The 17,059-nt window shown below is 29.2% G+C and overlaps 1 protein-coding gene across 1 annotated transcript; it reads left to right on the top strand.

The window, feature by feature from the left end:
• Positions 1-797: 797 nt before the first annotated feature.
• Positions 798-11,837, top strand: LOC105150097 (uncharacterized). The gene is made up of 5 exons (XM_087408587.1): positions 798-1,020; positions 1,378-1,607; positions 2,884-2,992; positions 6,587-6,794; positions 11,364-11,837. The coding sequence occupies exons 1-5, from the start codon at positions 841-843 to the stop codon at positions 11,642-11,644; spliced, it is 1,008 nt and encodes a 335-aa protein (XP_087264713.1). The 5' UTR covers positions 798-840; the 3' UTR covers positions 11,645-11,837.
• Positions 11,838-17,059: the final 5,222 nt, after the last annotated feature.

Here is a 17,059-nt window from a genome sequence, read left to right on the forward strand (position 1 = left end):
AATTATTCTATCTAATGTTCACCGGCATAATATGTATAACAGCTTGGACTATGTTCAGATTCCCACCTAAGTGCCACACAGGTATCATTCTATCCTTGTTGTTTACCGAACATTAAATATAGGATGACATGATACCGGTTCTCGGGGAGCACCCGGGAATCTGAATACGCTCTTGAGTAAAAGAAAAAAGAAGCGTCGTCAAACAAACGAAGAATATCATTTAGAGACAACGGATGTCTCAGTGACAACTTCGATGCAACAACGACATGCCTCAACGAAATTCGTGGTGCTCTTAAAGACGGCCCGTATTTACAACGGGTTTATTAAAACCGTTTGTCACATTAAGAAAAGTAATTGGATATCTTTTTACTCCAAGAGTTTGTCAGGTAATAATACATATAGGTATGGCATGTAGATATGAAAATTAGCATTAAAAGTAGCATTAAAAAATTCGAGTTAGTCCTGCAATTCGCAATATGAACTCAAAAAGATCTATTGTAAATAATTTTCTTTTGTTCTTTAAAAATATAAGTGTTATGTCATGTAACTAAAAAACACTAAAAATATAAAAACATAATAATTATTTTAAACAGACATTCGTGAATTCCATTGAATGTTTAATACTATATTTGATACTATATTATTTATTCTTTATATAAGATAATAGTATAATTTGAAATTTATCCTATTATTATAATAATAGGATAATTTGAAATTTATCTTATTATTATAATAATAGGATAATAATAAGTTAATTTGTAATAGGATAATTTGAAATTTAATGATTAGACATTTACAAGAATAATTAAGCAGCAGTTAAGTAAATTGTATATCACGAAAATGGTTCGACCATCGAATCCACGACTTATGGCTCGCGTGCTAGATGCAGTAGCAAATCTTGGTGACACCAGAGGTTCATCAGCTCGCGAAGTTCTCAGTTTTATTCGACATAGCAACGTATCGTCAAAAAATTTGACACTGCAGGTAACATACAAAAGTATTTATTTTAAAAGTTATTATGTGTGCGCCTACAAACACTACATTTTAAATATTTTTCTTTAATAATTTGTGTTTATTTATCACAATAATTCATGTGTGAAATGCTTTTCAGAATTTCAATTTTCTAGAAGTAAAAATATATTTTTTGTGTCTGTTTAAATTTTTACAATATAAATTTATTTTTAAGAAATTGAACTTTAAATAAAAAGTTTATAATCTTTTTAAAATTTTGTTTTGTTTTGTGCCCAATCGTATTTATGTTATGAACACTTAAAAAATCTTTATCATAGATTATTTTTTGAAATAGAAAAAGAGAAAGACAATTTCTATTATGATCAATAATAAAACTTAAATAATTTAAATGTTTCTTTAACATAGGTACATCGAGCTTTAAAGCATGCAGTAAATGCTGGACTTCTACGGCATAGAAGTGGTCGTTATAAAGCACTGGCTACTTTAAATCCTAATTCTGTTTCTAATCCTGCTAAGGAGGAATCATCTACTAATAAGGAACCAGCTAACAATCAGATAAACGAACAAAAAAAATCAAAATCCGATGTAGAAACACCGAATAGTGATGTTGAATCCTTGCAAACACAAGAGCGCAAGTACGCTGAAATTCTTCTACATGTGGAGCGATGACTCTCCTTTTTTGACTAATTTAAAGTTTCACATTTCAAAGATAACAACATTCTTTGACACATTTACTTTTTTTCTAGACCACGAACAAGACCGAGTGATTTTTATATAGTTTTGATCATTGAAAACGAATCCATAAATAAAATTGCTCTATTACATTAGGTTTTTGAGAAAATTGATATAAAAAATGGCATTTTTGTGTTTTTTGAGCTGAAATACTCAAAAACGTTATGGAGCAATTTCATTTACGGATTCACTTTCAGCAACAAAAAATCTATAAGAGTCATTTACTTTATTGACGACTTTACGCAAGAAACAACAGTTACACAAAGATGAAGAGAATTAAAATTCATAGATAAATATAACTCTTTGAAGATTGCTTATACAATATGAATAATTATCTACATGTAACAGTTGTGAAAGCTCTTTCTTTCTCTCTCTCTCTCTCTCTCTCTCTCTCTCTCTCTCTCTTTCATTATAAATCTGAAATCACAATCATCATATACAATTTGTTCAAACAATTATCGTTTAAATAATTAACAAAAATTTTATTTGAATGAAAATAATAGCTATTGGATTCTGTGGAAAAATGCATATAAGTAGCGCATTGTTTTTCTGCCTCCCATTTGTTATAAAAAAATAGAAAATAACAGGTGATTATTCAAATTACATAAGCGATCCTTAAAGTGTTACATTTATATATATAAATTTAATTTTCTTCCTCTTCATTGTAACTATAGCTTCTTGCATAAAACAGTCAATAAAGTAGGTGATTCTTATAGATATTATAAGAATTATATAGATATTATATAGATATTTTGTTATTGAAAACAAATTTATAATTGAAATTACTCTATCACGTTACATTTTTAGATATTTTAGCTCAAAGGACCCAAAGTTTTTTGCAGCCATTTTTAGCACCTTTAGGTTCAAGTTTTTCGAAAACCTTGCGTGATAGAGACAATTTCATTTACGGATTTGTTTTCAGCTACAAAAAATTTATAAAAATCACTTGGCTTCATTTGTAGTCTAAAATCCGTGTTGGACAATAATTTTTATATATTGTACTTATGTTTAAATTTTATAAGTAAGATCTATTAAAATTCATTATAATAAATAACGTCTACAATCTATTATGGATGGATGATAGACTATTATATAAGAAGTTTAACATAATTAAAATGTTGGCTCAAAAAAACGAAGAAATTAAAATTACTGTGATTCTGTTTAATATCTATAATATAGGAAAAAAATTACTCGGCGACGAAATAGTAGACATCGTAATACAAAAGTAAGAAGGAAATCTCGACGTTCGCCATATATTAGACGAACCAATGCTGTCCAAAATCGAAAGGTGCGTCAATTAGAATTATTGTTATTTGAATAGTTTGAACTACTTTGACAATACATTCAATTTAATATATATATATATATATATATATATATATATATATATATATTTAAATTAGAAATATCCTTTAATAACAGAGTCTAGCCACGATAACGATTCCGACATTTTTTGTCAAAAGCATGCGAATGAGAAAAGATATGATTATCTTATTTTGCAGTAGTACGAAAAAGAAAAAGATATGTGTCACCTTGCTCTGATTATAATGCTATTTAATGAAAAATATAAACAAAAAAAAAACAAATTGTAAATTGCTATCTCATGACCAAACTTTGATTATAGGATTTCTAATCTAAATGTATTTATGTTTATTCGATTACTCTTTGTTCTTATATCTCCTAAGAATAAGAATTCATATACTGATATTATATGCATATACAGGATGTCTCAGAAAAATTAAATATTTTGTGCGCAGGTAGAGCGAACTAAACTGAGTAGAAAAGTTCTGTACTATTTTGGAATTTTCATAATAGTTAACAAAATATTAATTGCTAAAAATTGCCGAAAATTAATTTTCAATAATTTTTATTCGAATACTATCAACTTTACAAAAAAACTGCAAGAGGTAAAAATTGTTTATCTTTTCGTAGATCTCTAAGAATTTTTTAAGAATTTTTTAAGAATTTTTTTAATACCGTATTTTCTCATGTTAAAAATACGAAAATGCAATACTAAAAAATTATTTAAAAATTTTGAAAAAATTCGTAGAGCTCTATGAGAAGAAAATAAATAATTTTTGTCTCTAATAATTTGTCTCTAATAAATAAGTTTTGTCTTGCAGTTTTTATGTTAAAAACTGATAGTATTTGAGTAAAAAATTATTGAAGATCAATTTTTAACAATTAAACAATAAATGAAAAAATGGGCAATTAAAAGCCTAAATTCGCAGTAATTGAAGCGATTATATTAACATTTATTTCTCAGTACTACATATATATATAACAAATACCGCGTATGTAATTTTCAACAATTTTAGTAATTAATATTTTGTTATTGCGAAAATTATAAAATGGTAGAGGACTTTTCTTCTCAGTTTAGTCCACTCTATCTGCTCGGAATGAGTAGGGCCATATATTCATGCTACTCTGTATATGTATACAGATGTCTGAGACCACACGTACATCCCTTTCATTTCAGAAACAGAACATTTTAGAAAAAACTGTTTCAGACCAAAGTTGTATGGTTTTAAATGATCTATTCAGTGATCTAATCAGTTTGACCTTGAGTAGTGTCATCAAAGTCAGATGTCATTTAAAATTTTTTTTAAAATGGAACCTTCTATTTTTAATTATATATTCTTATAGTACAATATCTCGAAAGCTCTCCAAAATACTGTAATAAAATATTTTTTCATAAAGTAAGTTTCTCAAATCTCTAATTGATTTTGACGAATGTTATCTAAGACATGATCCTTGGGCAATAATAATGCTAGCGATACTGTAACATTTTATTTTAAACACCTGATATACAATGTGGCAGAAACCATCCGTACGCTACTTTTCTCTCGAAAACAGAGTATTTTAGAAAAAACCGCTTCAAATAAAAGTTGTAGGGTTCTAAATAATGTATTCAATGATCCGATCAGTCTGACTTTGAGTGACGTCACTTTGAGCAATGTCACTTTGAATTTTTTAAACGGAACCCCCTATTTTTCATTATATCACAAGCATTATAATTCGAAAAGTACTTTATAAAAAAATATTTTATAGTGCTTTGCTCTCGAGATGTGCTATAAGAATATGTGAATAATGTGATATAATGAAAAATAGGGGGTTCCGTTTAAAAAATTCAAAGTGACATTGCTTAAAGTGACGTCACCCAAAGTCAGACTGATCGGATCATTGAATACATTATTTAGAACCCTACAACTTTTATTTGAAGCGGTTTTTTCTAAAATACTCTGTTTTCGAGAGAAAAGTAGCGTACGGATGGTTTCTGCCACATTGTATATCAGGTGTTTAAAATAAAATGTTACAAATTTTCTTCTCGAAAACATGGCATTATTAAGAAAAATTGTTCCGACAAAAGTTGTAGAGTTCAAAAAGATCTATTTATTGATCTCAGTTTGATCTTGGGTGGCGTCGTCAAGATTACATCGATTTTTTTAGAGATACCTTACTTTTGTTTTTAGAATCTAATAGCTGATGTTGAAAGCTTTTTAAAACGTCATAATTAAGTTCATTTTCATTAAATACTTTTCGAGTTATAAGGCTTGCAAGTTACAGCACTGTCAGCATTAGCATTATCCAAGGTGTTCGACTGACGGCTAAAACTTTTTGAATGTTGTTCAGGATCACAATCTGGATAACATTTGTCAAGATCAAAAATCCTCAGAGGTTGTACCTCTAATTTTTATTTTTACATAAAAATAAATTTTTTAAATGGATATAAGAAGAATAATCTCTAATGACCTTCATGACAAATATTATTCAGGACATTCTGAACAACATTCAAGAGGTTTTAATCGTTGATTGGACACCGTGGGTAATACTAATGTCAATGGTATTGTAACTTTTAAGCATTATAACTCAAAAAGTACTCGATAAAAAATAACTTTATTATAGTGTTTTGAAAAGTGTCTTGACATCAGCTATTAGATTCTGGCAAAAACAGGATGTCATGTTTAAAAAAATCAATTTGATCTGACCTTGGCGACGCCATCCAAAGTCAAACTAATAAAATCTGTAAATAGATCTTTTTGAACCTATAACTTTTGTCTGAATAATTTTTCTGAATAATGCCATGTTTCCAAGATACAAATTTGTAATTTTATTTTGAACACTCGGTATATAGGGATATTATTTTTTAAAGAGATTCTAATAATATAAATGCTAATCATATTTTCTTTACATTTTGAGCTAAAATAATTTAGAGCAAATTTCAATAAGAATCTATTATAACATAGGCAATTACACGAGACTCTATGCTAATGCAAAGAGACGGAAAAATTAAACGTAAAGCCAATATTTTTGCAAAACACTTGAAGGAAGATTATAAATATATTTGAATAAAATAAATTATAATCATTTATTTTATTCGATTATGTAAATATAATATAATTGAATAAAATAAATAATATATCAGATGGTTTGCGGGTTATCGCCATGTTCTCATCCATTGCTAATGCTAAAGTTTCGTAAATCTTGTCGTTTACTTCATCAGGGTGAGGAGCTGATATATGGTAGAACACAGGTGATAACTCGTAAATCTTCTGATATCTTTGAAGATAATATCCATAAAAACCTAAAAAGCGTTATAAATGATGTATTATATAATAAATGATTATTTTATGGTAAATCAACAATGAGAATAATTGTTACAATTTTTTTCTTGGACTATATCGTGAATGAAAATTATTTGATTAAATAAAACATACAAAATATTAGGTGTTGGAATTAATTCGTAGCGTTTTTAATGAAAGAATGTTATTTATTTCACATGAGCATTAAAAAATACATTAATGAAAGTACTTCCCATCACTTGTAAAACGCTACGAATTAATTCCAACACCTAATATAATTTTAATATTTATGATGATAGCGACGACAACGAAAGCGCACATACGAAGACGATGAGGAGTTCGAGGATTATTCATCCGGACAGGATTTCTTGCATAGAAGGAATGATTCGCCTGTATTATTCAATTGCAAAACGAAACGTTCAAGAGTATCCAAGCGAGAGCTCGAGTCTGACTTATCTGATGAAAGTGAATGCAATAGCGACGTGAGTCAAAAGCGTGTTTTTCGAGGTAATTTTAATCATATAAATCATATTAGAAAATAAAATAGAAAGTGTATTAAATTAAGAATTAAAGATTATACATTGCTGTCTTTTTTATTTAATTATATGTATAGGTATAATTGTTTAGAAAAAACAATTTTATATATGATATTGCATATACATATACATATAGAAAATGTATACATATATATATATATATATATATATATGAAATATACAGAGTATATCTTAAATAACACTATTCCTGATTAAAAACTGAAACCAAAAATCTTGAGCCATTTACAATTTTTACAATAGTTAACGAAATATTAATCTCTAACAATTGTCAAATTAGCGGATAAAATCGACACATAAAACAACTCTAAAATATCTTTTAGTGTTTTTTACAGATCTTAAAGATGTTCTTAAATCAATTTGTAATCAAGAATAGCGCTGGATTAATGGACGCTTTTTAAGATACAAGAAATATATATACACCCTATGTATATATAATTTTCAGGGAATGGAAGTAACTCATTAATTGTAACAAAGTTACAGTTACTAGTTACTTTTTTTTTGATAACTTTACTGATAACTGCGTTACTTTTTTCTTTGGTAACTATAATGGTAACGACATTTTTTTGGTAACGGTAACAAATTTTACAGTTACTTTTATCGTTACTTTGCACGATACGATTGGACACAAATACTCATAGCGTTTGAGACTAGAAAGCCTCTAGGCTCGTCCACTGTGATTGATGGTCGTCAATTTTAAAAAAGTGACAGAAAAGTAACGAAAAGTTACTTACTCTCTCAAGTAACGGTAATTGTAAAGAGTTAATTTTAAAAAATCGATAACTAGTAACATTAAAATGAAGTAAAAAATGCTCGTATATTTTCTTAAAAATTAACACAATGTCATGGCTTATTTCGAACTGTAATTAAATTAACTTAAAATTAATATAATTAACAAATGTTTCGGCTCACAAAGCCTTCTTCAGTGCTACAACGCAGAGATACAATCTTAAATTAATGAATAAAGAATAACGGATAATGAAAATTTAAAAATCATAAATGATGAAGTATCATAGTATAAAAAAAAATATAAAAGAATATAAAAAAAGTATTAAAAAATATAAAAAAATTCGAATGTCAATAAGTATCCCGCCAGATGAAAATAAGATAGGGACATTTGAATACTTCAGTTAACAGTAAATTAATTATATTCATCGATAAAATAGTAACGTTAACTTGTTATTTTTTCTACTCAGTAAGTAACGAGTAACTTATTACTTATGAAAAGTAACTTTCCATTCTCTGATATTTCTATAGAGAAGACTAAAAGGACTAATATCTTTATGCAGTTTCTAAATATTCTAAATATATAAACTTGAGTTTTAAAAATATATACATATATCAAATTTGTTTGACAAAGTAATTGTTATTACTAACGTATATTTTTCATGCCATTACATATTTAAAAACAATTTGTAGTATATAATTACACAGGCCGACAAAATTTAGGGGGAAGGGACTTGCACTTTGAACTTTAAAAGATATTTCTGTAGGATTTTGATGCGCTGAAAACGACGATGTTGCTCGGAAAAAATTTTCATGCATGAATATATTAGGTGTTGGAATTAATTCGTAGCGTTTTACAAGTGATGGGAAGTACTTTCATTAATGTATTTTTTAATGCTCATGTGAAATAAATAACATTCTTTCATTAAAAACGCTACGAATTAATTCCAACACCTAATATATAAATATGTATAAACATACATAAACACGCATAAATATTCATAAACATGTATATGAAATATGTTTATACATGTTCATACATCCTTTTTTCTAAAATTACTTTTTAGTAATTTGTAATAGAAATAATAATAGTAATGTGAAAACATTAAAAATAATTGTAAAAATAATTTTTGCACTATTTGTTTTAGAAAAAATCAAGTTTGAAGAAATGTAAAAAAATTATTTATGTATAATTATACATAAATAATATAATTATAAATAAAATTATGCATAATTATGTATTATCAGTATTTTTCCAAATTTGCTTTTTCTAAAACAAACAATGCGAAAATTATCCCTTTAATTATTTTTTATGTTTTCACATTACTATTATTATTTCTAATACACTAAAAAGTAATTTTACGAAAAAAAGAAGGATGTATAAACATGTATGGACATATTTCATATATAATTATACATGTTTATGAATATTTATGTGTGTTTATGTATGTTTATACATATTTATACATATTCATGCATGATAAATTTTTTACCGGGCCCATTCTTTTTTATCCTCCATTTTTTAAATAATCGCAAAAACAGTTTTTTCCGAAAGAAACTTTTTAATTAATTTTTTTCTGGCTAAACAAAAAATGATATTGAGGTCTGTTTTACGATATTTAACTCAGAAATGTTCTAACAATATTAAAAACATTTTTCGATGCTTATATAAATGTTTTATGTCAACCACAAACAAAAAAACTTTGGAAAAATCGTAAAAAATCGGAAAAAGTTGACAAATTTTGAAATATAAAACCAAATAATTCAAAAGAAAAAAATCGTACAAAATATCTGATAATTTATACTTATAATTGTATGTTTCTAGTTTAAATCCTTTTTTGAAAAATTAATTTCCGATCAGAAATTATTGAATTTAAAATACCTAAGCAGCCCGCACATCACCTACAGTGCGCATATCCTCTTGAATCTGACATATAGCCACCGAATACAGAAGCATGTTGTGTAGTATTTATTGGTCACTGGTTTCTGAAATTTGAAAAAAAATGTGCAATTTAAAATGGCAGATCCAATATGGAGAACAAAAATTTAAAAAAAGCATACATGAAAATTGATATTTGGTTTTGTGTCTGATTACTTATACCGTAATCATAATTGTTGAATTGAAAATAGAGTCAGTAAACAGATCCAGTGGCGATGAATAATAAGTAAATGTACACGGGATTTTAACTATCCTGTATCATGTGGATATATTACCTTATCCCACACAGAACAAATCATCCATTAGACGTCCACATGACCTCTATAACTCCATGCGACATCTATCTCCACATGAAAGTCACATAGATGTCCCTTGGAGATGTACAATAGATGTTCATTAGAGATTTACGATATATGATCCATTAAAAATCCACGATAGACGTCTATTAAACTAATATTTACATTTTATTATTAAATTAATATGAACTGACTTCATTAACATATTCTACAGAAAAGTTAAAATACTGTATATATATATGTATACATCATATTTCAATATATACATATAGAAACTATTTAAATTTCTGGAATTGATATAATAGCCAGACAATATATAACTCAATTATAAATGAATAATAGAGCTCCAACAAACGTTGAAAGGACGTTGTATGAATCAATTGTAGATGTTTTAAAGAATTCCATTAGAAGTTTAAAAAACGTTATACGATTCAAAAGTAGATATTTTATAGAGCTCTAATAGATGTTTAAAAGACATTATATGGATTAAATGTAGCTGTTTTCTAGCGCTTCTATAGATGATTAATAGGTGTTGTATGGATCAATTGTAGACGTGTTATGCGGAGTCTACAATAGAAGTCGTAGAGGTTGTAGAGTCTTAAATTGTAGAATATTAACCAATCACAGTTGAACATGAGAAGAATAATAGACTATGATTGATTAATTTTCTATGAATTAAGATTCTACGACCTCTACGACTTCTATTGTAGATCCCGCATAAATACGTCTACAGTACAAAGATTTATAAAATCATCAAATATCGATTTTCATATACAGTTTTTTTTAAATTCCTGTCTTCTATATATTGGATCAGCCATTTTTATTACACATTTTTTATTTCAAATTTCAGAAATCAGACCAAAAAAGACTACACAACATACTCCTGTATTCGGTGGCTATGTGTCAGATTCGAAAAGATATTGCGCTATAGATATTGCGTTGACGCGGGTTCTCTCTCTCTCTCTCTCTCTCTCTCTCTCTCTCTCTCTCTCTCTGTGTGTGTGTGTGTGCGCGCGTGTGTGCGCGCGTGCGCGCGCGCGTTTTGGCGCTTTAAATTGATAACTTCTAAATAACAAATGGTCGGAAATATATTTTTCAAAAAAGGATTTAAACTAGAAACATAGAACTACAAATACAACTACAAAATAAATTGTCAGATATTTTTTACGAATTTTTTTCGAATTTTTTGTTTTTATATTTCAAAATTTGTTAATTTTTTCTGGTTTTTTACGATTTTTCTAAAGCTTTTTGTTTGCGATTTGCATAAAACATTTTTATAAGCATCGAAAAAATGTTTTTAGTATTGTTTTATTTCTAAGTTAAACTGTTGCAAAACAAATTTCGATATCATTTTTTGTTTACCAAGAAAAATTAATAATAAAAGTACCTCCGAAAAAAATTGTTTTTGCAATTATTTAAATTAAAAAAAATGGAGGTAATGGAAAAAAAATGGACAACATAGTCGCTTTCAACGCATCAAAATTCTACATCTTCTAAAGTTCAAAGCACAAGACTCCTCCCCCTAAATTTTGTTGATCTGTGTTATTAATCTATATTTTAGCAAAGAAATCACTGCATCGAGAACCAAAACGTAAAGAGATGTGCGCGAAATCAAAGGGTAAATCAGCATCTCGAACTCGAAGTCCGCAGCTGTTGCAACGAACAGTGCAAGCGCGGCAGCATTCGACCGAGGAGACTGAAAACGATAAGCAGCGATGTGACGAGAATCATGAGTTCACGGAACACAATATCACACGTCCAGAAGTACAGAAGTACATCGAGAGAGTTCACGAATCGAACAACAGCAACAGCGGCAGCATTCTGGAGAACTCGAGAGATTAAACATATTCTTCTAATTTTAAAAACAAGTTAAATCTTCTAATTTTACTCCCATTCTACACGTCTACCAATATATAATCTTCTTTGGCGACTATACATCTGTCTATCTTGTTTTCTATTTTTCCGTATTGAAAAGTCTTGATGAAAGATAAATTTGTGAACGTTTTAATCATGCAAGAATAATTTGAAATAAATATGTCTGTGTAATGACGGTCTTTCAAGTTACAGCTTTAAATTGCTTTTTGCATAAATTAGTAACAAAAAAAGAATTACTATATTAAAGATATTTTTTAAAAGACACATTTATTTTAAGAGGAAAAATGATTTGAAATCTGCCACGTAAATCTACAAATTATTCCGATAGATAAGTATAAAAATAAAATAAATGTAACATGCTAAAAGATTTTTATGATAAATATTCTCGCGCTTCTTACGATTTGTTATTTGAATACACATTAATACCGATGCGATTCATAGAGTTTTTAAATAAAATATATAGATAATAGTCTGCATTTTTTAAAGCGAAGTTCATTTGCGATTGCGATGCCTTTTTGCGTATCATTGAGCTCTTTGCTATCATTTCGTTCTTATTGTCGGAAGCATATGACAGGAAAATAACGAGAAATACTCGAACAAAGTGCGGAAGCTTTTGTTGTAGTGGCATACTAACGTAAGCGTCACTTTTTACGAGATTTTTCTTATTACGCTTGAGCGAAGCACATTTTTCAATGTGATTAAAGCTTTTTAATGTTTATCGGTTTATCCAATTGCATTTTATCCTTACTAGCAAAGTTTTTCTGGAGAGCAGTCTACCCCCCACATTCGTTTGACTATAGATGGGACGTTGCAGTTGCCTAACAATAAGTTTATAATGCTCGAATTTGCCCACATTTTCTAGGAAGTATTACTTTATTGACAAATTTAATTAAATTTTGCTTTTTTATTGTACATCCAACCGAGTAATGTCAAAACAATTGTTTGATTTGACGTATTTCTACGCATTGTATATATATATATATATATATATATATATATATATATATATATATGTATATATATAATATATATATATATTATGTTGCATATTTAACAACTGTTTGTACATTGAAATTGTATATAAAAAAAATCGAATATGAATTATAATTTTACAGATTTAATTAATTTTTAAAAATGATAGTAAAAAATGATTTAAATTTCAGATTTACAAGTGCTTCAAATATACATATGATATACTCTTTAAAAACGATAAGATAACGATAAAAAACGAGCATAAAAGTTGTTAAATTACAATAAAAATATTTGAGATATAATATCACTCAATTCTTATTTACATTAAAACGGTTCGACTCACAGAGTCTTTTTCAGTTAACAATATAATTAACCTAATAATCTAACCGCAATTAAAAAACGGAATGTTATAATTAATGTCATAATTGTATCATAAATAACTGAAGTGTTATCCCATCATGTTCATAAGAGTTATGATGTTTATACAATTTAACTAAATCCTCGTTTAAGGATGAGAATCATGTTCAAAAAGAGAAGTCAAATGAAAAAAATAGGAGAATGAAATATATTAAAATTATGTAAAAATTGTGATGAAAAATAATTAAATGTATCAAGTAGTCAAATTACCTTATATTTATGGTGTGGATTGATTAACAAAGCTGTCAGGATCCTATTAATAAAATATAGTGAAATTATATAATTCAGAGTCATTATTCGTAACAGAAGCCTGACGTAGACTAACGCTAACGAGTAATAATACGCATATATATAAGACAATGAGCCTAAATAATATTAAGTATGCGTAACCAATAATATATAAACTTTAGAATGAACGTAATCAATCATTTTAGAAGCAGTAACCAATCAATAAATTAGAGTCATTAGAAATTTCTTTAAGAATATCAAAATAGGAACCATCCAGCAATTCCATATCTTTTTTACAATCGATACCGTTCTTTTGTTTTTTAATATAGATCATCTCCGTAATTAATCTCTTGTTGCAATTATGTTCAATGTCTAATATTTTAATATTTTCCCAATCAAACATGTGATCACATTCCAACATGTGATTAGTGACATCAGAATGTTTGGATGGATCCAATTTTATATTGTTACAATGTTCTTTGATTTTCGTTCACAATTTTCTCTTGATTTGGCCCATGTAAGAGGCATCGCAATTTTTACAATCAATTCTAATATTACATGGTCTGTAAAGGCTGGATCCTTTTTGTCTTTTTGAATTTTAATAAATTTATTAAGTTTATTCGTGCGAATGTCACTGATTTATTAAATATTGATATGTTGTATTGATATGTAATTAATCAAAATAGGTAGTTGGCGATATAATTACTATTTTTGAGAAATACTTTAAGTTTATTTCAATAAATTTTATATAATTTGTAAACCAGATCACAACACAACACAAAACTCTCAATAAATTTTACTTCAGAAATGATATTTAAATACATGTTTAATTGATACTTAAACAATATTTAAATTTATTATGTCGTCATAATAAATTTAAATATTATTTTAGAATCAATTAAGTACAGAGTTGGCCATATTCGACGGAAAGATCTGGCAAACACTGTAACTTTTGACAGAGATGTTAGATCGAGTAACGACGTTTCCCATGATTGAAAAAAAAACATCTTTCCGTCGAATATGGCCAACCCTGTATATATTTAAATATCATTTTTGTAGTACTAGAAATGGCTGAAATTTTGGTAATATTTAAAAAAGATTGTAGATTCTCTTTCTATGACATTTCATCAGCCTTTTAACAAGATTTCATCTGCAAGAATCACGGACATTTTGCTATTTCAGAACTGTCTCAGAAATGTTGCAGACATATTTCGCCATTTTTATGAAATGTTTCATTTTTCAATTGAAATGTTTCTGAGATATTTTTGAAAACTTTCGATGTATGGGAATAGTTAAATTACAGTACTTGCAACCATTCTTTTCTCTCAGAAAGAAAAATATTATTGAAATAAAAGACATTTCTATTTCAATAATATTTTTCAAAATCGATGGGAAACTTTTTATGGTAATTTAAAGAAAATTTGAAATGAAATGCTCCAAGAAAGGTCGACGAACTCTAAAAATCCATTGTACACGTATTGAAATAACTTTTGTTAGATATGAATTTTTAATTTTTAATTCTTTTTTATCACAAAGCAATATAATAATTTTAAACGTAATAATTTTAACCCTTTATCTTTTATTTATTCTTTAAGATAAATTAATTTTTAATAAGTTTAGAATATTTAATAATATATCAATACTAGCTACTGATTAACTGTAAAAAAATTTCCATTGTATATAAGTTGCAAAAATTATAAAAATTTGTTTAGCAGTATAGATATTTAAGTTTATACATTTATAAAATTAATCAAATGTTTCAAAAGTTTTACCAAATTTTTGATATAATAAAAAATAGCAAAATTAAAAAAAAGCGCATGCGTACAAAAAATGAATATTAGTAATTTGTTTATTATCGGTAGGAAGATGAAGAGAGAGTATATTTCTAAATTTCTAAATAATCTCTGGAAATTAAAATTTATAAATTTTTTTAGTTGTGTTCAATTGAAAAGATATGTATATCATCTTCAAATGAAATTGCACGAATGAAAACGTGGATATTATTTCAATATATTTAGGAAAATTATCAAGATTCCCCATCAATTAAATGAGTTCTATATAACCTCAAATTTTTTAAGAACTTACCAAGAGCGCACGTATTTGAGTTTTTGGCATTGTAAAACATGCGAGATCATAATGATAACGGAAATGCTTCCAACGTTATAGGACTACTTAAATGTGTTAGTAAAATTATTGAGAAATCGTTTTAACGATATGCTATCGCTGACCACAGATGGCGCTTCTACCACCGGGATATTCATCTTTTGTATGCATGATAAAAACAACAATAACAGTTCGAGTCTTCCCTGCGTCGCGATCCCTCCTCAACAGGTTATGGGCCCAGGCAACGATTCGCAATAAGTGTTCGTATTAAAGTGAAAAAGTGAGTGAGATTCTCAGTGATCAAGTGCATCAAAGAAAACGACACTCACAATGAATGTGTCCGCTGTGAGCCGTATTGAAACGCTCAATAAAGACAATTACGACACCTGGAAAATGCAGATGCAAGCAATATTGGTGAAGAACAACGCATGGAAATATGTGAATGGAACCGACGTGAAAACGGAACTAGTTGCCGACGACGATGGGATATCTGCCCAAGCTCGTGCGGAATGGGACGACAACGATAGTAAGGCAATATCAGATCTCATCCTTTCAATTCACCCGAGCGAATTGAAGCAGATCAAAGGCTGCACATCATCTCGAGAAATTTGGCTGAGATTGGAAGGGATATATCAATCCAAGGGTCCTGCCCGAAAAGCAACGCTGCTGAAACGTCTCGCATTACAAAAAATGGCGGACGGGGAAGACGTGCGCGAACATATTCGTACATTCTTCGACGCAGTGGATAAACTGACCGAAATGGAAGTGATCATAAATCCCGATCTGCTCGCGATTTTATTATTATACAGTCTACCGTCGCAATATGAAAACTTCCGATGTGCCATCGAGTCGCGCGATGAATTACCTACACCGGAAGCACTACGAATTAAAATAATTGAAGAGAGCGACGCCCGAAAAAAGGACAACGTTCTTGTGCAAAATGCTATGGCGATCAAGCCTTACGCAAATAAAAATTGGAAGAACAAAAAGAAGGCGACATCGAAAAACGAGGACAAAGAAAAATCTAAACTTAAATGCCACAGTTGCGGAAAAATTGGGCACAAGGCGGCCGACTGCTGGTATCGAGACAAACAATTAGCCAAAACGGCCGAAGATATAGGATTCTTTACGACACTCGCGACGAAGCCGCTCGAAACGGACGAGGCGCGCCGAAGACTCGCGAAGATAACCGAAGGCGAAGTTTCCCGAGCGATCGCCGAAGACGGAGAATGCAGATCGCAGCGAGCGGGGCCACTCGACGACAGTATCCGAAGGACGCCGAAGGCGCGACTGTAGCGAACCGCAGCGAGAATAATAAGTCGACGCACGCGTTAACCGCAACTCGCAATGAACTATGGTGCCTCGACAGCGGCTGCACGTCGCACATATGCAAAGACGCCCATGAATTCACTGAGATGAGGGCGTGCGAAATCGGACAACTCAACTTAGCGAGCAATGCCTCTACAAAAATCAATGCGAAAGGAGTCGTGAATATTGTAGCGAATTCAGACGGACGTGAAACAAACGTGGTGCTAAGCGACACACTCCACGTCCCCGACTTGCGCACAAATTTGCTTTCAGTCGGTAAAATAACCGAAAAGGGATATAGTGTAACATTTAACAGAAACTCCGCATCTATAATAGACGAAGACGGAAATACGA

This window comes from Acromyrmex echinatior, chromosome 8 (assembly GCF_024713525.1).
Source record: "Acromyrmex echinatior isolate Ae372 chromosome 8, ASM2471352v2, whole genome shotgun sequence".
Lineage (NCBI taxonomy): Eukaryota > Metazoa > Arthropoda > Insecta > Hymenoptera > Formicidae > Acromyrmex > Acromyrmex echinatior.

What these genes read in the sequence shown, in the direction of transcription:
- LOC105150097 (XM_087408587.1), top strand. Translation starts at nt 841, where the DNA reads ATGGTTCGACCATCGAATCCACGACTTATGGCTCGCGTGCTAGATGCA. An exon ending in TTTATTTTAAAAGTTATTAT is followed by an intron (nt 1,021 to 1,377) that starts GTGTGCGCCTAC and finishes TCTTTAACATAG; the next exon opens with GTACATCGAGCTTTAAAGCA. An exon ending in TTGCAAACACAAGAGCGCAA is followed by an intron (nt 1,608 to 2,883) that starts GTACGCTGAAAT and finishes TCTATAATATAG; the next exon opens with GAAAAAAATTACTCGGCGAC.